General features: G+C 33.2%; 2 protein-coding genes and 1 pseudogene across 2 annotated transcripts; 2 read left to right on the top strand and 1 right to left on the bottom strand.

The window, feature by feature from the left end:
• Positions 1–3,129: 3,129 nt before the first annotated feature.
• LOC120126155 (glucomannan 4-beta-mannosyltransferase 9) lies at positions 3,130–7,320 on the top strand. The gene is made up of 9 exons (XM_039144428.1): positions 3,130–3,542; positions 3,627–3,725; positions 3,812–4,064; positions 5,569–5,679; positions 5,769–5,905; positions 5,976–6,089; positions 6,183–6,382; positions 6,544–6,738; positions 6,807–7,320. The coding sequence occupies exons 1-9, from the start codon at positions 3,213–3,215 to the stop codon at positions 6,985–6,987; spliced, it is 1,620 nt and encodes a 539-aa protein (XP_039000359.1). The 5' UTR covers positions 3,130–3,212; the 3' UTR covers positions 6,988–7,320.
• Positions 7,321–7,590: 270 nt separating this feature from the next.
• LOC120126212 (peroxiredoxin-2E, chloroplastic-like) lies at positions 7,591–8,546 on the bottom strand. The gene is made up of 2 exons (XM_039144467.1): positions 8,470–8,546; positions 7,591–8,314 (listed from the first exon to the last, which is right to left on the bottom strand). Exons 1-2 carry the CDS (start codon positions 8,544–8,546, stop codon positions 7,612–7,614), a joined length of 780 nt encoding a protein of 259 aa, XP_039000398.1. The 3' UTR covers positions 7,591–7,611.
• Positions 8,547–20,866: 12,320 nt separating this feature from the next.
• LOC120125943 lies at positions 20,867–24,168 on the top strand (annotated as a pseudogene).
• Positions 24,169–24,422: the final 254 nt, after the last annotated feature.

The raw sequence follows: 24,422 nt of genomic DNA on the forward strand, positions 1-24,422 counted from the left end.
GATACATTGCAATAAAGTGAAAATCATATAATAATTGAGCTCTATTAATTAATTAAGCTTTTCTGCTCCACTAATTAATCTTCCAAGTTCCAACAATTGTACCTTCCCTTGTACACAAGCATGGCATATCCCTTTTATATTTCTGAAACCAAATAGACAAATTTATTATCCAATGTAAAATCATTACTCAAATTAATAAAATCACGGTATTTTTACCCAAAAATCACACTCACATGTTTTAATTATCTGTCAAATATTATTTTATAAAATTTTATCGATATAGCATTCTCGGTAGAAAGCATCCTCGTCTTACGTTGATGTGTCACCACTTGGGATAACGCAATGGATGCTAAATTCGTAAAAAAAATTAAAACGGTATTTGACAGATAATTAATTTATGTTTTGGTGATTTTTGTGTAAAAACTCCACGGAATATTAAGAAAATAAATGTGTTTTGTTTGTTGGAAAAAAATAAAATTTAATTAGCCAATTATTTTCATTTACTGTCTTCTGAAAAATTAAGTCATGAACATAAAGAAAATCATGTGTCTTTCACACTTATCATTTCTTTTAAATAATTATTTTTTCTTTTCTTAATAAAATTTTTCATTAAATCCTTGAAATAAGATAATAAAATTCATTTTTTTCTTCAATAATAATAATAATAATGAAAAATAGTGTCAATAAACTTTGTCTCGTCTCTTGATTTTGTCATTATTTAACCAATATTTTGTGTTGAATATGTTTTAAAATTTAATTGAGCTTCAAAGTTATTCTTAGATAAGTTGAGATAATATATATATCGAATATACAATTCTTATAAATATATATTTTAATATGTTTATGATACGCTCATTGAATGTATAATTAGTAAATTCTTATAAACCACTACTGGTTTAAGGGGATACGATGTTTAAAGGGATGACACACATTTAAAGGTTCACTAGCATGAACTCATTAAATTTTTATTAATGTGCGATGCCAGTAACATAATACAAATTAATGACTCAATTATCAAAATAAAATGAATTAAAAATATAATAATAAAAAATAAATTTTTAAAAAATCAATGATGAAAATAAAACATATTAAAATATTTGGTATAATTATAACTCATGTATTTTCAATTATTATATTAAAAATCAATTATAAATTATGATAAAATATTTTTCGTTATTATCATTGTCATCGACCAATTAATGGAGTATATTTTGTGTTATAATCCAAATTAATCATTTATTCTGCTATTATTCAAATTAATTAAGAAAAATTATGATAAAATATTTCTAAAAAAAGCATAAATACATACATGAAAATCTAAAGATTTTTTTGTCTTTTGTATTATTCTCTAAACTTGTAATAAAATTCAATAAAAAGAAATACTAATTATAAAATATTTATTATTATTACTATTAACATCATCATCATCATCATTTTAAATTATAATCTTTTAAATTATAATTTTTTAAATTAAAGAAATACAAAATTCAATAAGTTTTTAAATTATAAAATATATTTTATTATTATCATCATCGTTTTGAAAAAGAAATATTAATTATAAAACTTTTTATAAAATTATTCATATTTTAAATTACTTACCCTCAAAGTTTTCCTAAACTAGACTATACGTATAGGATTTTGAAATGGTTAAAAATGTATTAGAAAGTGCAAAATGATAATTGATAGACATAATTGTATATCAAAATTTATTGAGTTATAAAATAATTTGAAAAAACAGATTTAAAGATTTTTATACACAAAAAAAACATGAAAGAAAGTGTGTTTCTACCTAAAACTCACTCTAACAGAAATTAATTACTTGTTATATATCATTTTAAAATTTTTTACGAATGATGCCATATAAACGTAAAACGCAAATCATCATTTTGTATTTCTGTAAAAAAAAATGTTAAATCGATAAAAAAATTAAAATAATATCTGAAAAATAAATAAAATATATCAGGATAATTTTTGGTTAAATACGCCCCCCTACACTTACCTACCAAAAAATAATAATAATGAAAATAGAAAAATTTAAAGGGCATCGCAAACGAGAAGCATCTGACTTGTCTGTCTGTCACATTTGACTAAGACAAATTAAAGTGCATTCCCATCAATATGCATTTGCTATGTCTGGATCACTTTGCTTCGCCTTTTGGTAATTGTAGGTGAATAATATTTATTTCAAAATTAATTATCAGAATCATATTTAAAAAATTATTTAGAGAAATAGTATTTTTCTCAGTTAAATAGAATAAATTGCATTTAATTATACATGCATTTATCTACGTAACATAATATGTTAAGATCTCTTTGTGCTTATTATTTTTTTATCTTCTTTCACTCAAATCAAAATAGATGAATCGTCTATAATCGTCGTAATTTATTTTATTCGTCAACAAACTAAAGTATATACTCATATTATAACATAAGATGATTTTGATAACTAAATATACAAGTCATGGAAAAAGGAAAAAGGAAAACATTAACCGAAGATTTAGATTACCAACAAAAAAATTGGAAGGTTGAAAACATAAGTTGAAAGTAGATGAAGCTTAATAATGACTACACATTAGGTGACAAAATAGATAAAAAGAGAATAACAAAGCATATAACCCAATGTCGTCGGTAAAAGACATCATCATTCACCGACACAATACATCCTCTTCGATTTCTTTTGCTTCTTTTATACCATATCAGCCCCTGTATCAATGGCGGATGCACTATACCTCGTAGGTTAAAAATTAATTAAATTTAATTTAATGTACTATCATAAAAAAATTGTATATTCATTATTTTTAAAAAATATATTTAAATTTTAAACTTTTATTTTTAACCATTAGAAGTTGATAAAGTAAACCATTGCTGTAAATTCATAAATCAACAACAACTAGAAGACAACAGAGCTTATATAAGACATTGTTCTCTCTCTCATTTTTATCAAGCTTTTTTTCTTTCAACTTGTTTATTGAAATTGTCCTCCCTTTGCTTCCTTATTTTCTTTTGAGTAATGTACCTCTTCCTCCATTGTTTTGCTTGAACCAGAAGTAAATTCTCAAAGCAAAAAAAAAAAAAAATCTTTCTTTGTTCCAAGGAATGTACTTCATGTCTAAGTAGATCTTGTGGGCTGTTTTCAAAATCTGTGTCTAATCATCTTCCAAAATTGTTTTGTTTTTTCAATTCGAGTTTTTGCTCTAGAAAAAGTTATCGAAATGGATCGGCTTTCTTCAACAACTATTGTACCGGACACATTCCAAGGGACGAGAGATGATTTGTTGATGCAAATGGGATTGATTTGGAGCCAAATCAAGGCGCCATTGATAGTGCCGTTGTTGAGGCTTGCGGTCATCGTCTGTTTGATAATGTCTTTGATGCTTTTCATCGAGAGGGTTTACATGGGGATAGTCATTGTGCTGGTCAAACTCTTTGGTCGAAAACCAGAGAGAAGGTACAAATGGGAACCCATTAAAGACGATGTTGAGTTGGGGAACTCAGCTTACCCCATGGTTCTGGTTCAAATCCCTATGTACAATGAAAGAGAGGTCAAACCCCCCTTCTCATTTTGTTCCGTACATACACATATATGTATTGAAGATTTGGTAATAATTCATGTTTCTTTTTTTAAGGTTTATCAACTGTCAATCGGAGCTGCATGTGGCCTCTCTTGGCCGTCTGATCGGATCATCATTCAAGTCCTTGATGATTCAACTGACCCAACAATCAAGGTATTGTACCACTTTCAGACCAACAAAAAAAATGTTAAATTATGGTTGTATTCTTACTGAATTGGGTTTGTTGCATGGAAATGAAGGATTTGGTGGAGTTGGAGTGCCAAAGATGGGGGAGCAAAGGCATAAACATAAAGTACGAGGTCAGGGACAACAGGAATGGGTACAAAGCGGGGGCTCTCAAAGAAGGGATGAAACACAGTTACGTCAAACAGTGTGACTACGTTGTGATTCTCGATGCCGATTTTCAGCCCGAACCCCATTTCCTATGGCGGACCATTCCTTTCCTCCTCCACAACCCCGTATTAGCTCTGGTTCAGGCCCGTTGGAAATTCGGTAATTCCAATGATTATATTTGTTTAAAACTCTTCTTAATGACTAATATCTTTAATGATCTCAAATAATTATAATACAATACATATCTAAGATTTGTTTTAACAATTAATAACGTATACACCCTATAAATATGAGTAAAAATATAATTATTTGAATTTAAAACTTTTATTCTTAAATGAGTTTTTTTCTTCTTTGTTAAATAAATAAATTGGAAGAAGTGTCGGTGGGCGTAATAGGGTAGGGGATTGTAGGTCCCTAAGCACGTGGATCTATGGATGGTCCAGTCTTCGCTGGCGTTCGGACACGTACGTGGTTGTGTAGTAATAAGCTGAAAAAGTAGAGAAAGTTGTCGCCTTTTTGTTGTTGTTTTCTTGCGTTTGAGTTTTCGGTCTAAGATCTCCTGGTTCCGTATCTATTATTTTGGAATCTACTCACAAATGAAGAGAGAACTATTTCGCTACACCATAATTTTTTATAAGATTTAAAAGTTAAAATCTTACTAAATATATTAATTTTATTCTATATCAGTTTTTAAATTATAACTTATATTATATATTAATTTTAAAATGTTTTATATCAATTTTAAAACTATTAATGTTGTTGTATTTTGATTCTTTCTTCATTACATTCAATAGCTTTTGTAGATCATAAGAATTGAACACTTGATCTCGTAAAAGAATTAATATATTTTTGAAAGATCCATGAATTGAATATGTGATCTTGTAAGAGTTAACGACACATTAATGGAATGAACAAAATGAAGTGATACTGATAATCTAAAGAATGATATAAAACATTTTAGAATTTAAGAATTTGCTTAGGATGATAATCTAAAGAATGATATTAGAATATTTTAAAATTTAAGATTAATTTTAAAATAAGATCATAGGTTGAGGACATTTTGTGCAATTAACTATATTATTGAAAATTAAAAAATAAAATTATGAATAAAAAGTAAATATAAAATAATACTAATAAACTCAAAATAAGACATTAATACATAACAATATTAGTCTGTATAGGTACCAAAACAAAAAGGGTATTATGTATATTGATATTGACAACCTTGCTTGTTTGGAAGCAAAGCAAAAGCACCTAGAATTGTCTTTTTGGGGTATTATTTTAACTTCCAGGACCTCAATCCTACTGTAGAATCCTAGTTATTATCAAATTTCTGATATATTTTTATGGTAAATATTGTCGTTTTGGGGTATGTTTATTTGTTTTCCCTTTTTTAATCGATATTTTTATGATAAGAACAGTCTGGATAGTTTGTGCTTGTGACATGCGAACATGGGGGAGCGTCTGGTGGGTTAATCTGACAAGTTTTATCTCAATAAAGAGAAGTTTAAAATCAATAAAAATGGATCCGAAAATGAGCCCAAAAAAAAAAAAACAAGAGACTTGTATTTATGGTATCTTTGTCTCGTCTTGTAAAGTGGTGAACCTTCAACCAGTCATTATCCATGGTGGACTAACCCACAATTCTATAAATAATTTACAGTGAATGCTGATGAGTGCTTGATGACAAGAATGCAAGAAATGTCATTGGATTACCATTTCACTGTGGAGCAAGAAGTGGGGTCTTCCACTTATGCATTCTTTGGCTTTAATGGTAATTGAAAAAAAACACCCTGTGATTAGAATTTATTATAGATGAAATGGGATTAAAGATTTTTTTTTTTTATAAATAAACTTGCTTAGGAACTGCTGGAGTGTGGAGAATTGCTGCTTTGAATGAAGCCGGAGGGTGGAAAGATCGAACTACGGTCGAGGATATGGATTTGGCCGTCCGAGCTAGTCTCAAAGGCTGGAAATTCCTCTACCTCGGAAGCCTAAAGGTATTGTCATCCGGTAATCCATGGCATATTCATGTATTTGTGTTGTGTGCTAACAATTTTTCTGATATAGGTAAAAAATGAATTGCCGAGTACCTTGAAAGCTTACCGATATCAACAGCACCGATGGTCTTGCGGTCCAGCTAACCTATTCAGGAAAATGGTCCTAGAGATCATCAAAAACAAGGTTAGCTCAACGTAAACCAATTCAGAAAACAAGTAATAAACACTAGAAATTTGTTGAATCGGTGTTTGATTTTTTGTAAAATATTGATTGCAGAAAGTTTCGACATGGAAGAAAGTACATGTAATTTACAGCTTCTTTGTGGTTAGAAAACTCGTTGCCCACATTGTTACATTCTGTTTTTACTGCGTTGTTCTACCCGCAACTGTACTTGTCCCTGAAGTTGAAGTTCCAAAGTGGGGAGCTGTTTATATTCCTTCTATAATTACCCTTCTCAATGCTGTTGGAACTCCAAGGTATTTTTTGTAACTCCAATCTTCTACTTTGGTCGATTTCATCACTCTTTGGTAACCTGAAATTGAACTTCGAGTTCATCGTTCAAAAGGGTTCTTGTCGAACTTCAATACTTGTAATCAATGGAAAATGCTTATTCATAGCTAACAGTTGGTTCTTTCAGGTCTCTTCACTTACTGGTTTTCTGGATCCTCTTCGAAAATGTCATGTCATTGCATCGAACAAAGGCTACCTTCATTGGTCTGTTGGAGGCTGGTAGAGTAAATGAATGGATTGTTACTGAGAAACTCGGAGATGCTCTCAAGGCTAAGGCAGCCGTAAAAGCACCCCAAAAACCTCGTTTCAGGTTCGGAGAAAGGTAAGGGCAGTCTGCTATCACAACGTTTTCATTCAATGTTTTCTCGTTTAACACTTGAATGTTGGCAGACTCCATGTCTTAGAGCTTCTCGTCGGAGCTTACCTATTCTTCTGCGGCTGCTATGATGTCTTGTTTGGTAAAAACCATTACTTCATATACCTTTATGCACAAGCAATCGCCTTCTTCATCATGGGATTCGGATATGTTGGCACCATCATCCCCAACTCATACTACAACTTCCTAAGGTAGTACGATAGTAGCTGTTGTCGGTGTAATTCTTTTGGCTACTAACGCCATCAGCAGGCCGTACTCTACTTCAGCTACTGAATATGTGGTGATTAGCAACATTTTCTTGCAATTAAAGAATAAAGGGATATTCTTTGAGTGTTAGAAATGGAGTTGATAACTCAAAAATAGTTGTCCTTGTGAATATGGAAGAAATTAAGGAAAAATACAGAACAGATGTTGTAATGGTATGCACCATCATACAGAGAATATAGGTAGCTAATGAAGGCTGGTTCCGGGTTTATATAGGGAAGGTTTTGGAATGAATTGTTTGCACATTTTTTGCACTTCTTTTCCCATTCTGTCGTGGTTGGGATTTGTTTGAGACAATAATAAAACAATGGGAAAGCTTAATTTTCACAGTCGATTCTTCCCCATTGATCCTTGTGTGTTTTACCAATCAATCTTTGCCAAAATAACTTTTTCTTTCATGATCTAAATTCAGATAGCACAGATATTCAAAGAAAACATCATTCATAACTCTCCATTGCATAAGAAAATTCTCAGAGCCTGATCAAATTTTTATTACTAAAGTTAACAAGAAAGAAAGAAAACTACCCAACAAAAGAGTTGCCGTTGTCTTGAAAATCAAAGCACTTTGAGAATGTCTTCAGCTCCACTGAAAGTAAAAGCACCTCCTTCTTCCAAGTTAAGAAGTTTAACGATTCCATCTTCAGCCAAGAGCGCGTACCTTCTTGATCGAACTCCAAGTCCAACGGGCTTATCGCTCAAATCCATTTCGCACCCAATTTTCTTGGTGAATTTCCCATTCCCATCCGACAACAAAAGAACCTCATCGTTGATACCCAGATTCTCCTTCCAAGCCTTCATCACAAAAGCGTCGTTGACAGAGATACAGGCGATGGTGTCGAACCCTTTGGCCTTCAGTTCCCCTGATTTCTCCACGAACCCAGGGAGGTGTTTCTGGGAGCACGTGGGGGTGAAAGCACCGGGGACGGCGAAGAGGACGGCTTTTCTGCCGGCGGTAAGGGAGGAGATGGTGGTAGTTTGGAGTTCATCATCGGAGTCGAGGTAGGAGAGGGTGGCGTCGGGAAGCTTCTCTCCGACGGAGATAGCGGCGTAGATTGGGGTTGTCTTGGTTGAAAAGGAAATGGGTTTGGAAGGGCGGCGGTGGAGGTTGAGTGAAAGGGGAGAAATGGAGAGGTTTGAGGAGAGGGATTTAGAGGTAAGTCCGGTGGTGGCGTTGGGGAACGAAATGGCGGCGGGTGATGAAAGGATTCTTGAGATGCCATTGTTGATGGAAATGTTGAAGTGGAGAGAGCAATTTGGCCTTTTGAGGGATTTGTTGGGATTACGCTTGGTTAAATTACACAAATGGTTATTAAATTATGTTAAAATAATATTTTTGTCACTAAATATTTAAATATTATACCATAAGCATTCAACTTTTAATTTTATTATACCAAAAGATTAGAAATACACTACCTTAATGTTAGAATCCCAAAATTGAGCTCATTGCTTAGCCACTCCTTCCCTTGGTGATTTGGATGAAAATCCCCCATTTTTCTTTAGCTAGGATTAAACCAAGACTTTGATTCTTTAAAACTATGTTGCAATGGGGATTAAGAACGAAAACGAAACAAGAAAAAGGTTCAAGACCTTACCTTGGAGCTATGGCTACTTAGAGAAGATAAAAGAAGAATAAATGTAGAAGAAGAAATGAAGAGAAGAGAAATAAGATTAGGCCTGTAAATGAACTGAACGTTCAACGAACCGTTCATAAACCGCGCGGCGGGGAAGTTCGTTTATTTATTAAATGAACGAACATGAACAAAATTTTGCGTTCGTTTAATTAAATGAACGAACATGAACAAAGGGCTCGTTCGTTCATTTACGTTCGTGAACGTTTGATTATATGTTCGTTCATTTATATTCGAACAGAGGGCAAGTAGAATATGTTACGAAGATTATTGAAGTTGTTTGGATTTCAAGAAGATTGTTTTGTTGAACAAATTAACTTTAAGACTTTATTATGTTCATATAGCTTATTTATGATTTATGTATGTTTTTTCGTATTCGAACAAATTAACTCTAAAGTTCAAGTTATATTAATGAATTTTAAGTTGTTATTCTTGTTGTTTACTTTTTTTTTACATTTGTTTGTTGTGTTTGAATAAGTGTTTTTTTGTGTTTGTGTTGTTCGTTTATCTTCGTTTATTGTGTTCGTTTATGTTCGTTCGTTCGTGTTCGTTTATGTTTTAAATGAACGAACATGAACAAGCTATATTCCTTAATGAACAAACATGAACAAAAAAAAATTTGTTCGTTTATGTTCGTGTTCGTTTATATTCTTTTATTTATTAAATGAACGAACATAAACATACCTCCGTTCGTGTGCGTTCAGCTCGTTTACATGCCTACATAAGATGAGATATAAAACCCTCATCTTTGCAAAATAGAGAAATTGCACAATTAATCATTCTTTGTTTTTCTACAATTTAAAATCATTTTTATGGCTAATTGGGCCCAAATATAAGCCCAATTAAGCCCAATCAATTGTATTAAGATTACTCTAATACATTATCCATTGTGACACACAAACCGAAAAGCCAAACACTCTGCTAAAGTAATAGGAAAATAAAAAAATAAAAAAATTGTACCACAAAGGCATACAAAGAAAACTTTCATAAGAATAGGTTTATTTGAAAACATTTTGTAAGTAGATAATTAAATGTTGAGTCATAAACGGTTTAAATTCTCTAAATTTACTTGCTTTATAATTAGGAATCTCAGTGGAACAAATTTTAGATGATTTGTCCAATTTCACATTTAATTTAATTAGATGGAGATCGATATAAATTTCGTAATTAATGAGATAAAATTTAAACCTATCATAAATAATAAGGCAAACATAAATATATTATTACATCCGTCGGCCCAATTAAAATTATTATTTATAATTTTAACTCAATTTAGTCTTAAATCTATTAATTAACCTCAATAATTAAAGAGAATTTTATTTTCTCTTGAAGTCTTAGATTTGAATAATTGTTTTTATAGAATATGTGCACATTGTTAATAATTAATGTGCACATTGTTAATAATAAAAAAAATCATGAACTTATACTATATTATAATTATTTCAAATTATTAAAAAACTCAATTTATGCTCATAGCGATAGTTAAATTAGATTCAAAATTTATTTTTCGAATCATGGATAGGGGTATTCAAATGGGTAATTCAGTTAACCAACCGAACCGACTTATCCAAATTTTATTAACTGATTTTTTTCCTTTAATCGTTAACCGAACTGATTTTTTTTTAAATTATCTGAACCGAATTAAGTTTGGTTAATTAATTGGTTAACCCAAATAACTGAAATTTATGAATAATATAGAAATAATATATATTAAATATTTTTGGTTTATTTGGTTAATTCGGTTAGTTAAAACCAAGTTTAAACACCCCCAAAGCTAAATAATATATATAATATTACGGAAGACAGCTATCGGATAGAGCAAAATCGTAACTGATAATTTGAGAAAATAAAAATGAAGATAAAGAAGACATAAATTTTACGTGAAAAAACCCCTAAATAATATAGGGTAAAAACCACGGGCAAAAGTAGAAGAATTTTACTATGAGAAAATAGGAATTACAACTTCTCTCGATCTACCAAGGAAAAAACAATGATAATTCTCTCTTGATAAAAAGGAGAAAACAACTCTCAAGAAAATTCTCTAAACACTCTAACATTGGGAGAAAGCTAGAATGATTTGGGATGATTTTGAAGCTAAATGGGTTAGGGTATTTATAGTTGAAGCTTAAGAACTAATATTGTAAATACCCTAAAGTGCAAGGACTAAATTTGAATTTTCTCATACACAAAAAAATCAATAATTTCCAGCTACTTTTCTGTGCATTAATTGTTTTGCACTTTCAGTTCTTTTCCACCAAAAATCTCATACAATTGTTGAAAGTGGCCAAGTTAGCCACTTGGCCAAACTTTTGACTTTTCAACAATCTCCCACTTGAAGATTTGATTGGAACAATCATATCTTCACACCATTCTTTCTACCTTCTACCTTTATGTTGCTTACGTTTCTGTTGAACTATGTTTTGATATAACAATTTAAGGCAAAATGGTTTTTGGACTTGAATTGAATTTACAAAATGTTTTTGGACTTAATTGAATTTATTCAAAGTTTTAAAAGGTTTCAAAAATAATTCAAAGTCCATTAAATTCGGATTTGAGCAAAAATGCTAAAGAGTGTCAAAGTGCATCCATGCACCCCTGCAGTGCATCCATGCACATGCACTAGTGCATCGATGTACCATGCAGTGCATCCATGCACTGAAACACCGAATGCAATTAGTGCATCGATGCATCCTTCTGTGCATCGATGCATCAAGGCTGTGCATCGATGCATTCTGCTGTGCATCCATGCACGAAGGCTGCAACGGCTAGTTTATTTGAATTTAATGAAAGGGTATCGATGCACCATGATAGTGCACTGATGCACCATGTTATGGGCAGCCTTTTTGAGTAGAAAAATCATCCACAAACGGCTCCAAAACATCTCCAACGACTATATACAACATCAAACACATTCCAAGCTATAAATACAAGCTAAGGACACTTGAAGAAAAGAGAGAACAACTATCCAAGCAATCAAACACAAGAGAAGAGTTTTTCAATCTTATTTCATATTTCTCTTGTAAATATTTTGTTCTTGTGAGCTCAATCTTGTAAACACCTACCTTAGAGAGGTTTTCTTGTTTACTTATTTTATCCTTTTGTAAAGGGGAAATGTTTTAGCTTATCCCGTGTAAAAGCTAGGGAAAGGTTCTAGTTTAGCCCGAAAAAACTAAGGAGTTTGTAAGGTTACTTTTTGTCCTCAAAAGAAAGAACAAATTAGTGAATTTGTTGGAAAATCCTTGGTGAGGAGCTAAGGTAGTGGATGTAGACTTGGTTGAGAAGTCGAACCACTCTAAATCGCTGTGCAATTCTCTATCTTTTAATCTCCTTACTCCCTAAACACAAAAACTGATCCCAACCCTCTTTGCAAGCAATTCCGGTTATCCATTCGAGCTTCCAAAAATCCCAACAATTGGCATCAGAGCCTAAATCGTTAAGAAGGTTTAACCACCTTGAGACGATCCTCAAAGAAGCTCTACCAATTCCTGACACAACTGAGAAGATGGCTTCCACCTCCGGCTCGTTCCACATGGAAGACTCCCTACCAACGGACAAGCCTCTCTACTTCAATGGAGTCAACTATAGTCATTGGAAGAAATTAATGAAGGTATTCATCCAATCCAATGATCTTTATGCATGAGAGATAATCGAGAACGGCTACTCTTCTCCAAAGAAGAAGGAGAAGAAGCGGAGTGACAAAGAACGGAAGAAAGCTCAACTTAATGCCAATACCATGCATATGGTGTTGTGTGCATTTGGTCTTGAAATCTACGAATGAGTTTCTTCATGTTCAAGTGCTAAGGAGCTTTGGAATAAGCTCGAGGAAATCCATGGAAGCAAGAAAGAAGAACCAACAAAGGTGGTGTCTCTAATGGCTCGTGAAGAGCCCGATGTATCTTCTAACTCAATTGAATTTAATTCATATACGTTTGATGAGTTACAAGATGCTTTTAATAGGTTATATTCGGAGTTTGAGACCATGAACTCCAAATATAAGAAAATAATTTCAAAATTTAAAATCGAAAATGATTTTCTTTTGAAAACAAAAATAGATTTTGAAAGCCAAAATGAAATTTTGAAAAAGGATTTAGAGCTTTCAAAAATAAAAATTGAAAGTTTTGAAAAAGAAAATTTTGATTTAAAAGTTAAACTTGAATGCTTAATAAAAGAAAAAGAAATCATTTTAAATAATTCATTTAGTTCAATAATGCAATAATGACAATATGCTCTCATTGTCATTATCATGGTCACAAGGAATATACTTGTCCTTTGAAGAAAGGAAAACGTTTTAAAATTAGGCAAGTGTGGGTTCCGAAAGGAACAATGGGCATTGAAACTAACGTTCAAGGATCCAAAGCAATTTGGATACCAAAATATACTTAAATGTCCCTTGTAGGTGTGTGAGAGCAATGGTGATGAAAGTGATGATATTCAAGATGCTCTAGCCACACATGAAAAAGGAATGGGTAACCTCTAAGCTTAATGTTTTAATTTTGGTTATTTGGTTGTTCATTTGATTTTAAGCATGCATGAGTTGTGATAATAAATGATTATGTTTTGTTTAAATCTCATGTATATTGAAAACAATTGGTATGATGAATAATTTTAAAGTTTTAATAATTTTTCAGAATTTTTAGTTCATCATAATAAAATTTTGACCTAAATTTGAATGTTTATGCATGTGGTTTAAATGAAAATGATATCTCTCTAACAATTGATATCAAAATTTTCAAAATGCATAACATTTTTTGGAAAACTTTATGCATATGCACTTAATTTTAACAAATGGTATTGATATCAAATTTCAACAATTGGTATTGCATAAAGTATTTTAGTCTTGGATATATTGAATTTCATGTGCTACTAACACATTTGTTATTATTTGTAGAAATTCAATTTCTTTTTAAGTGTCAAGTTCTTAAAGCTAAATTTTGATTGGAATGCATTTATTGAGGGGGATATTTGATTTTTCAAATGATTTTAAATGTCAAATTTACCACTTACTCTCCAAAGTTATTTTGAACTTCAAAGATAGAATTATTTTTGATATAACAAAAAGGGGGAGAAGTTTGGTTTGAAAAATTCAATTTCTAAATGAAAAAGGGGGAGCTTAACATTTTCATATATTTTCCAACAATTGTTAACAATTGATATCTTTTTCATTAAACAATTTATTAAGGGGGAGTTTTGCCAAAAACGATTTTTTAAATGTTTTGTTATATCAAAAAGGGGGAGATTGTTGAACTATGTTTTGATATAACAATTTAAGGCAAAATGTTTTTGGACTTGAATTGAATTTACAAAAATGTTTTTGAACTTAATTTAATTTATTCAAAGTTTTAAAAGGTTTCAAAAATAATTCAAAGTCCATTAAATTCGGATTTGAGCCAAAATGCTAAAGAGTGTCAAAGGGCATCCATGCACCCCTGTAGTGCATCCATGCATCCCTACAATGCATCAATGCATCCCTGCAATACATCCATGTACCTGCACTAGTGCATCGATGCACCATGCAGTGCATCCATACACTCAAACACCGAATGTAATTAGTGCATCGATGCATCCTTCTGTGCATCGATGCATCAAGGCTGTGCATCGATGCATCCTGCTGTGCATCCATGCACGAAGGCTGCAACGGCTAGTAACGGCTAGTTTATTTGAATTTAATGAAGGGGTATCGATGCACCATGATAGTGCACCGATGCACCATGTTATGGGCAGCCTTTTTGAGTAGAACAATCATCTCCAAATGGCTCCAAAACATTCCCAACGACTATATACAACATCAAACACATTCCAAGCTATAAATACAAGCTAAGGACACTTGAAGAAAAGAGAGAACATCTATCCAAGTAATCAAACACAAGAGAAGAGTTTTTTAATCTTATTTCATCTTTCTCTTGTAAATATTTTGTTCTTGTGAGCTCAATCTTGTAAACACCTACCTTATAGAGGTTTTCTTGTTTACTTATTTTATCCTTTTGTAAAGGGGAAAGGTTCTAGCTTATCCCGTGTAAAAGCTAGGGAAAGGTTCTAGTTTAGCCCGAAAAAACTAGGGAGTTTGTAAGGTTACTCTTTGTCCTTAAAAGAAACAACAAATTAGTGTATTTGTTGGAAAATCCTTGATGAGGAGCTAAGGTAGTGGATGTAGACTTGGTTGAGAAGTTGAACAACTCTAAATCGCTGTGCAATTATCTATCTTTTAATCTCCTTACTCCCTAAACACAAAAACTGATCCCGACCCTCTTTTCAAGCAATTCCAGTTATCGATTCGAGCTTCCGAAAATCCCAACAATTGACATAAGAGCCTTACTCATTAAGAAGGTTTAACCACCTTGAGACGATCCTCAAATAAGCTCTATCAATTCTTGACACAACTGAGAAGATGGCTTCCACCTCTGGCTCGTTCCACGTGGAAGTCTCCCTACCAACGAACAAGCCTCCATACTTCAATGGAGTCAACTATCATCATTGGAAGAAATTAATGAAGGTATTCATCGAATCCAATGATCTTGATGCATGAGAGATAATCGAGAACGACTATTCTTCTCCAAAGAAGAAGGAGAAGAAGCGGAGTGACAAAGAACGGAAGAAAGCTCAACTTAATGCCAATGCCATGCATATGGTGTTGTGTGCATTTGGTCTTGAAATCTATGAAGGAGTTTCTTCATGTTCAAGTGCCAAGGAGCTTTGGAATAAGCTCGAGGAAATCCATGGAAGCAAGAAAGAAGAACCAACAAAGGTGGTGTCTCTAATGGCTCGTGAAGAGCCCGAGGTATCTTCTAACTCAATTGAATTTAATTCATATACGTTTGATGAGTTACAAGATGCTTTTAATAGGTTATATTCGGAGTTTGAGACCATGAACTCCAAATATAAGAAAATGATTTCAAAATTTAAAATCGAAAATGATTTTCTTTTGAAAACAAAAATAGATTTTGAAAGCCAAAATGAAATTTTGAAAAAGGATTTAGAGCTTTCAAAAATAAAAATTGAAAGTTTTGAAAAAGAAAATTTTGATTTAAAAGTTAAGCTTGAACGCTTAACAAAAGAAAAAGAAATCATTTTAAATAATTCATTTAGTTTAATAATGACAATATGCTCACATTGTCATTATCATGGTCATAAGGAACATACTTGTCCTTTGAAGAAAGGAAAACGTTTTAAAATTAGGCAAGTATGGGTTTCGAAAAGAACAATGGGCATAAAACTAACGTTCAAGGATCCAAAGAAATTTGGATACCAAAATATACTTAAATGTCTCTTGTAGGTGTGTGAGAGCAATGGTGATGAAAGTGATGATATTCAAGATGCTCTAGCCATACATGAAAAAGGAATGGGTAATCTCTAAGCTTAATGTTTTAATTTTGGTTATTTGGTTGCTCATTTGATTTCAAGTACGCATGAGTTGTGATAATAAATGATTATGTTTTGTTTTAATCTCATGTATATTGAAAACAATTGGTATAATGAACAATTTTAAAGTTTTAATAATTTTTCAGAATTTTTAGTTCATCATAATAAAATTTTGACCTAAATTTGAATGTTTATGCATGTGGTTTAAATGAAAATGATATCTCTCTAACAATTGATATCAAAATTTTCAAAATGCATAACATTTTTTGGAAAACTTTATGCATATGCACTTAATTTTAACAAATGGTATTGATATCAAATTTCAACAATTGGTATTTCATAAAGTATTTTAGTCTTGGATATATTGAATTTCATGTTCTACTAACACATTTGTTATTATTTGTAGAAAAGATTGAATTATTTTTGATATAACAAAAAAGGGGAGAAGTTTGGTTTGAAAAATTCAATTTCTAAATGAAAAAGGGGGAGCTTAACATTTTCATATATTTTCCAACAATTGTTAACAATTGATATCTTTTTCATTAAACAATTTATTAAGGGGGAGTTTTGCCAAAAACAATTTTTCAAATGTTTTGTTATATCAAAAAGGGGGAGATTGTTAAACTATGTTTTGATATAACAATTTAAGGCAAAATGGTTTTTGGACTTGAATTGAATTTACAAAATGTTTTTGGACTTAATTGAATTTATTAAAAGTTTTAAAAGGTTTCAAAAATAATTCAAAGTCCATTAAATTCGGATTTGAGCCAAAATGCTAAAGGGTGTCAAAGTGCATGTATCCCTACAATGCATCCATGCACCTGCACTAGTGCATCGATGCACCATGCAGTGCATCCATGTACTCAAACACCGAATGCAATTAGTGCATCGATGCATCCTTCTATGCATCGATGCATCAAGGATGTGCATCGATGCATCCTGCTGTGCATCCATGCACGAAGGCTGCAATGGCTAGTAACAACTAGTTTATTTGAATTTAATGAAGGGGTATCGATGCACCATGATAGTGCACCGATGTACCATGTTATGGACAACCTTTTTGAGTAAAAAAATCATCCCCAAATGGCTCCAAAACATCCTCAACGGCTATATATAACATCAACCACATTACAAGCTATAAATACAAGCTAAGGACACTTAAAGAAAAGAGAGAACAACTATCCAAGCAATCAAACACAAGAGAAGAGTTTTTCAATCTTATTTCATCTTTCTCTTGTAAATATTTTGTTCTTGTGAGCTCAATATTGTAAACAGCTACCTTAGAGAGGTTTTCTTGTTTACTTATTTTATCCTTTTGTAAAGGGGAAAGGTTCTAGCTTATCCCGTGTAAAAGCTAGGGAAAGGTTCTAGTTTAGCCCGGAAAAACTAGGGAGTTTGTAAGGTTACTCTTTGTCCTCAAAAGAAAGAACAAATTAGTGAATTTGTTGGAAAATCCTTGGTGAGGAGCTAATGTAGTGGATGTATACTTGGTTGAGAAGTCGAACCACTCTAAATCGTTATGCAATTCTCTATCTTTTAATCTCCTTACTCCCTAAACACAGAAACTGATCCCGACCCTCTTTACTAGCAATTCCAGTTATCGATTCGAGCTTCCGAAAATCCCAACAGTTTCTGACAGGCCACAAGAGGATCGACACCAGGTAAATTTATTAACATTGATCGCATTCGTCGTGAAATCTGCTATGTTGTCTTTGGTATGGATTTTCTGCATATTTACCGTCCCTTTTTCCACCTTTTCACGAATGAAATGGTACTGGACTCGTATGTGCTTTGTACTTGAATGAAATGATGGATTCCTTGCTAGAAGCAAGACGCTTTGACTGTCACAAAAAAGAGAGACATATTCTTGATTGTGCCCAAGCTCCTCCAATAGCATCTTCGACCAAATTGCTTCTTTACTGGCTTATGTAGCTACTACATATTCTGCTTTTGTTGTGGATGTAGTCACAACTGACTGCGATTTTGAAACCCAGCTTACAACTCCACTAATAACTTTGAACACATATCCTGTAATAGATTTTTTTTATCCAAATCCTCGCATAGTCAGAATCTACATACCCATTGATTAGTAAGTTTGATCCTCCATAACATAAAGCAACATTTGAGGTCCCTTTGATGTATCTTAGGATCCTCTTTACTATATTCCAATGCTCTTTGTCTGGGTTCACCATGTATCGACTAACCACTCCCATTGCTTGTGCAATGTCTGGTCTTGTGCATATCATAACGAACATTAAACTTCCCATTGCATATGCATACGGTACTCGAGACATCTTCATCATCTCTTCTTCACTGCTAGGACTCATACTGGAGGATAATTTGAAGTTAATAGGAAGAGAGGTAGAAATTGGCTTACAATCTTGCAGGTTGAATCGTGACAAGATCTTCTTCAAGTAATTCATTTATGAAAGCCAAATCTTCCAATTACTTCTGTCTCGGTGAATTTGCATCCCTAAAATCTTGTTTGCTGATCCCAAGTCCTTCATTTCAAATTCCCTAGCCAATTGTTCATTCAATTCTTCAATATGATATTTGTTGGGTCTTGCAACCAATATGTCATCCACATACAACATCAATATAACAAAATCATTATCACCAAACCTTTTGAAATAAGCACAAGAGTCTACATTAAGTCTATTGTATCCAAGACACATAATGAAGGAATCAAATCTCTTATACCAACACCTCGGCGCCTGATTTAGATCGTACAGAGATTTGTTCAACCTGCAAACCAAGTTCTTCTTTTCTTTTTCTTCAAAACCTTCAGGCTGGAGAATGTAAATTTCTTCTTCAAGATTTCCATGAAGAAAAGTTGTTTTCACATCTAGCTGCTCTAGATGTAAGTTCAATGTAGCACACATTGCCAAGACTGCTCGAACTGTTGTTAGTCGAACCACAGGAGAAAATATTTCATTGAAATCAATACATTCTTTTTGAGCATATCCTTTGACCACCAGTCTTGCACGATACCTCTCAACTTGATCGTCACCATTTCGCTTGATTTTGAAGACCCATTTGTTACCAATTGGCTTCCTTCCTTGTGGTAGTGGCACAAAGTCCCATGTATTATTTTTATGAAGGGCTTCAATTTCTTCTTGCATCACCAACATCCACAGTGAAGTATCTGAGCTATTTATTGCCTTCTGGTATGTTGATGGCTCATCGTCATCTGTTAAAAGATAGTATGTAATATTTCATTCTATAACATAATCTGATTGCCAATTAGGACGTCTTCTCACACGATCTGATTGACGAGTTGTTGGAGCTTTAGAACTCTCTGGTTCTTATTCATAAAGTGTTGATTCTGCTTCAGAAGAATCTCCTTGTTCAAACTCCTTTTCCACATTTATCTGTGTAGTCTCTAGCTTTTCAGCGCTACCATCTTCTTCTTTTCTTTTTAGTTTATCTTCTACAAAGATAACATCCCTGCAGATGATCACTTTGCGGGCAATGGGATCCCACAAGCGATACCCCTTTACACCATCAGCATACCACAAGAATTTGCATTTCCTGGATTTTTTTATCCCATATCATTCTAGTTGTCTTTTTCTCCTCGATGCTTGACGATACTTCATCTGCTAATGCTAGATGAAAGTTTTCCATAGCATTTCCGTCCATTTTGATCCATTTTTTGTCATCTTTGAAATATATCGGCCTTTCACTGATAGCTGCTAGACAACCGTCTTTCCTCAGGATGATCTTCATCTTCAATTTCTACAATGAGAAATTTCTCCCATTGAATTTTTTTATATTAAATTTCGTTACCATAGCTTCTATTATGGATAGCTCCCACTATTTCACTATCATGAATAGTTCTCTGAAACCTTCAAAGAATGAGTAATACCTTCTTACTTTCTTATGTTGGAGGATCCACCTTTTGGTGGCAACCACAAAGACAATAAGTAGATATTACACACTCTAATATGGCTCTTGATACCAATTGTTGTGGAAGATGACTATTGGATAGAGCAAAATCGTAACTGATAATTTGAGAAAATAAAAATGAAGATAAAGAAGACACAAATTTTACGTGAAAAACCCCTAAATAATATAGGATAAAAACCACGAGCAAAGGTAGAAGAATTTCACTATGAGAAAAATAGGAATTACAACTTATCTCAATCTACCAAGGAAAAAACAATGATAATTCTCTCTTGATAAAATGGAGAAAACAACTCTCAAGAGGACTCTCTAAATTCTCTAGTATTGGGAGAAAACTAGAATGATTTTGGATGATTTTGAAACTAAATGAGTTAGAGTATTTATAGTTGAAGCTTAAGGACTAATCTTATAAATACCCTAAAGTGTAGATATTAAATTTGAATTTTCCCATACACAAAAAATTCAACAATTTCCAACTACTTTTTCGGTGTATTAATTTTGTTTTGCACATTTTCCACCGAAAATCTCATACAATTTTTAAAAGTGGCCAAGTTGGCTACTTGTCCAACTTTTGACTTTTCAACATATAATATATTAAATATTTAATAATTTTGATTAATTCAATTAATTCGGTTAATTAACCGATTTTAAAATGAATTAATCGAACTCAAAATTAAAAAAAAAATTAATCATTAATCGACCGAATCCAAAACTAACCAACTAAAATTTTAGTTAGATTAATTAATTTGGTTTTAGACTAACAATGAACACCCCTAATCAAGGATACCCTTTTCGTAATGGTACTAAACCATCTACTTTGTTCTTTAAAAAAAAATGAACCATCTACTGACAACCGAAAACAATGGGCATCCATAGAAACATAACGTTAAAATTCAAAACTCGTGCTTCTCGCATTGTTTTTCTCCCCCTCTCCAGAGACAAAGTAAACTCCAATCCAACGGCTCTTGTACTTTCCTCATGATCAACGGTTCTCATTAATTTAATCTCCTCTTTATAAACACTTCACTTCGAATTGCTTGGCCTCGCTTTGAAACATCTGTGACATTCTCAAAAGGCTTCCTTTCTCTTACTCCCTTTTTTTCAGATCTCAAAGAACGCATGGCTGCTACTATCGTATCCGTCAAAGCTAGGCAGATCTTCGACAGCCGTGGAAATCCAACGGTCGAGGTTCGACTTCTCATCTGATCTCCTTCCTTCACTTTCCATTCCCCTTTTCTATGCTTTGTTATGTTATCGATCTGTGTATATGACATCTCCTCCACCCAGTTCCCGATTAACTCTTTATAGGTCTGAATATTATGATTCAATGAGTTAAATCGGTCGAGTAGCTGCTTTTTTTTCTTCTATTATTTTCCCTCCGATTTCGTAGAATAAACGCGATTCCGGTAGTTATTCAATTATCTCGATTTTAATGGAATTATTTGACTAAATGTGATAGGTTGACGTGGAAACATTGAACGGTATAAAGGCTAGGGCCGCAGTTTCTAGCGGTGCATCCACTTGTACGTTTAATTTGTCCGCTAATAATATCTAAACAATTAAATTTGTACGTTTTTTAATGATGTTAGTTATTTTTTTTTTGTTTTAGGAATTTACGAGGCTCTTGAGTTGAGGGATGGAGGCTCCGATTACCTTGGTAAAGGTGTATCAAAGGTCAGTTATACTCGTATACTATTATTCTCTTGTTTTTACTGGCGTTAATTAATTTTATTAACAATGTGTTCTTTGTATGCTAATGTTAACACAATCATCGGCCCTGCATTGATTGGAAAGGTTTGTCCCTGACTTGTTTTCACCTTTGATTTCATGCTCTTTGAGGTTCATGAACCTTTTGTTTGTTTTAATGAGCTTTCAATCAGTGACTCTGTTTGGTTGCTGCTTTTTGCGACTATCTGAATCCCACTCCCATAACCACTCCCATAAAAGTTTAGAATGTACGATTTTCTTTCATAAACATGTAATTAAAGCATGCATTAGTTAAACAAATTGGGAGTTAGCTGTTGTAAACATGAGGCAATTATTCGTGCTATACTTTGTACTGAATTGTGTTATTTTTTTTCCAAATGATTTCTATAGGACTCAACTGAGCAGGCTGCCAATGAAAATTTCATGGTTCAACAACTAGACGGGACACAGAATGAGTGGGGTTGGTGTAAACAAAAGGTAGCATAGACGTTTGGTTCTTTAATGTCTTTCAAATGAATTTTTGTTTTGAAGCTTATTATCATCTTTATATAATGGTGTTGTGTGATGTGTTTTTTTCCCTTCAGCTCGGTGCAAATGCCATTCTTGCTGTGTCTCTTGCTGTTTGCAAAGCTGGAGCTGAAGTCAAGAACATTCCCCTTTACAAGGTACATTCTGGCCGATTGAACCTTTTTTTCTTCTGTAGAGTAATACAAGTATTTGAATACTGCTTTGTGAACGCTAGAATGATTTCTATTGTGGTATTGAAACACTTAATCTTTCATGGGTGATTTATGTTACCTGAACCCACTTTTTGATGCAGCACATTGCTAACCTTGCTGGCAACAAGAAATTAGTTCTTCCGGTCCCTGCTTTCAATGTCATCAATGGTGGTTCACATGCAGGAAACAAACTTGCTATGCCGGTATGGGTCTTGAGATTCCTTTTTTGATTTATTTAGTTCATCATTTGATATTGATGTTATCCTTCATCTGTGTCTGCAGGAGTTCATGATTCTCCCTGTAGGAGCATCATCCTTTAAGGACTGCCATTGCTAAAGCTGGTTACACAGACAAACTTGGTGCCCCTTCTTCGTAACTTTCATAACCCCTTTTTTTTCATTTACTAATGCGAGGAAATGACTAATTAAGTTTGAATGTCAATTATTCTAGGTTGTTATTGGAATGGATGTTGCTGCATCTGAATTTTATGGAACAGATAAAACCTACGACCTGAACTTCAAAGAAGAGGTGGCCTATATCACAACTCACAAAATGCTCCCAATCATTATCTGTGGTTACTGCGTCATTCTATGTACCATGCTAACTTTGTTTTCTCTTCATTTGTACCTGTTGTTTGGTGCACGCAGAACAATGATGGCAAACAAAAGATCCCAGGAGATGCTCTGAAAGACTTATACAAGTCATTTGTATCCGAGTATCCCATAGTGTCGATTGAAGATCCATTTGACCAAGATGATTGGGAGCACTACTCCAAACTAACCAAGGAAATTGGAGAAAAGGTCCAGATTGTGGGAGATGATCTCTTGGTCACCAACCCAAAGGTTAGAATTGGCATTTTCTCTTTTTCAAGCTATATATAATGTATGCATCTCTTTAAGTATTTCTTTGAAGGAACATGACATTTACATTCCGTTTAACATCTGCAGAGGGTTGCGAAGGCTATTGCTGAGAAAACCTGCAATGCCCTTCTTCTCAAGGTACCATGGATTCTGCTTTTTAGGTCATTTCTTTTGTTGTTTTTTGGGACCATTCCTTTGATATTAATCGAGGTTCTTTCTTGGTATGACTGGGGAACAGGTCAATCAAATTGGATCCGTTACCAAAAGTATTGAAGCTGTCAAAATGTCCAAGAAAGCTGGATGGGGTGTGATGGCCAGCCACCGCAGGTTGGAATGTGAACCTTTAAATTCAAAAATTATTGATCTGATTATCAAAATCTAGATTCGAGTTATTCACAGGAATGTTTTAATTATTTTCCTGCAGTGGCGAGACTGAGGATACTTTTATTGCTGATCTTTCTGTGGTTTGGCTACGGTAATAATCACTCACTGAAATCTTGAGTTATAAACCTTGATTGTTACAAATGTCTTGACATTTTTATTTAAAAAAACCAGGGCCAAATTAAGACGGGGGCTCCATGCAGGTCTGAGCGTTTAGGCAAGTACAATCAGGTTAACATCCCAACCTTTAAATATAGGTTTATGTCGTCATTGGTAATGAACAACCTTTTATTACTGATTGTTGTTTGCATTCCATTCCAGCTTTTGCGTATTGAGGAGGAGCTTGGTGCGGAAGCCATCTATGCTGGAGCAAGCTTCCGTGCTCCCGTTGAGCCGTATTAACAAGTTCAGATGAGCTTTACTTGAAATGAATTCACCATCCTAAACGGGGTTAGGGTTAGGACCCAAAACAATTTTCAATAATTTTTTTAGTATTTTTGTTGGACTCTGCTTACTTTGCTCGTCTTCGGGAAACAAAGATGGTACTTTTTTTTTGTCTGGGGTTGGTGAGTAAAATTTGACTCAAAAAAATGATTTTTTTTCCGATTTGATTGGACTCGAACTAATTTTAAGTCATAGTTTTATAAACTTTATTCGAAAAAAAATCAAATTTGAATTGAGTTATAAGAATCAATTTTTAGCAATTTGAATAACTCCAAAAATAACTTGAATAACAATTTTTAGTAATTAGTAGATTGGTTTTAAAATTTTATGTATATATATATATATATATACATAGAAAATCTTTGAAA

The sequence above is a fragment of the Hibiscus syriacus genome, unplaced genomic scaffold, assembly GCF_006381635.1.
Source record: "Hibiscus syriacus cultivar Baekdansim isolate YM2019G1 unplaced genomic scaffold, ASM638163v2 tig00110450_pilon, whole genome shotgun sequence".
Lineage (NCBI taxonomy): Eukaryota > Viridiplantae > Streptophyta > Magnoliopsida > Malvales > Malvaceae > Hibiscus > Hibiscus syriacus.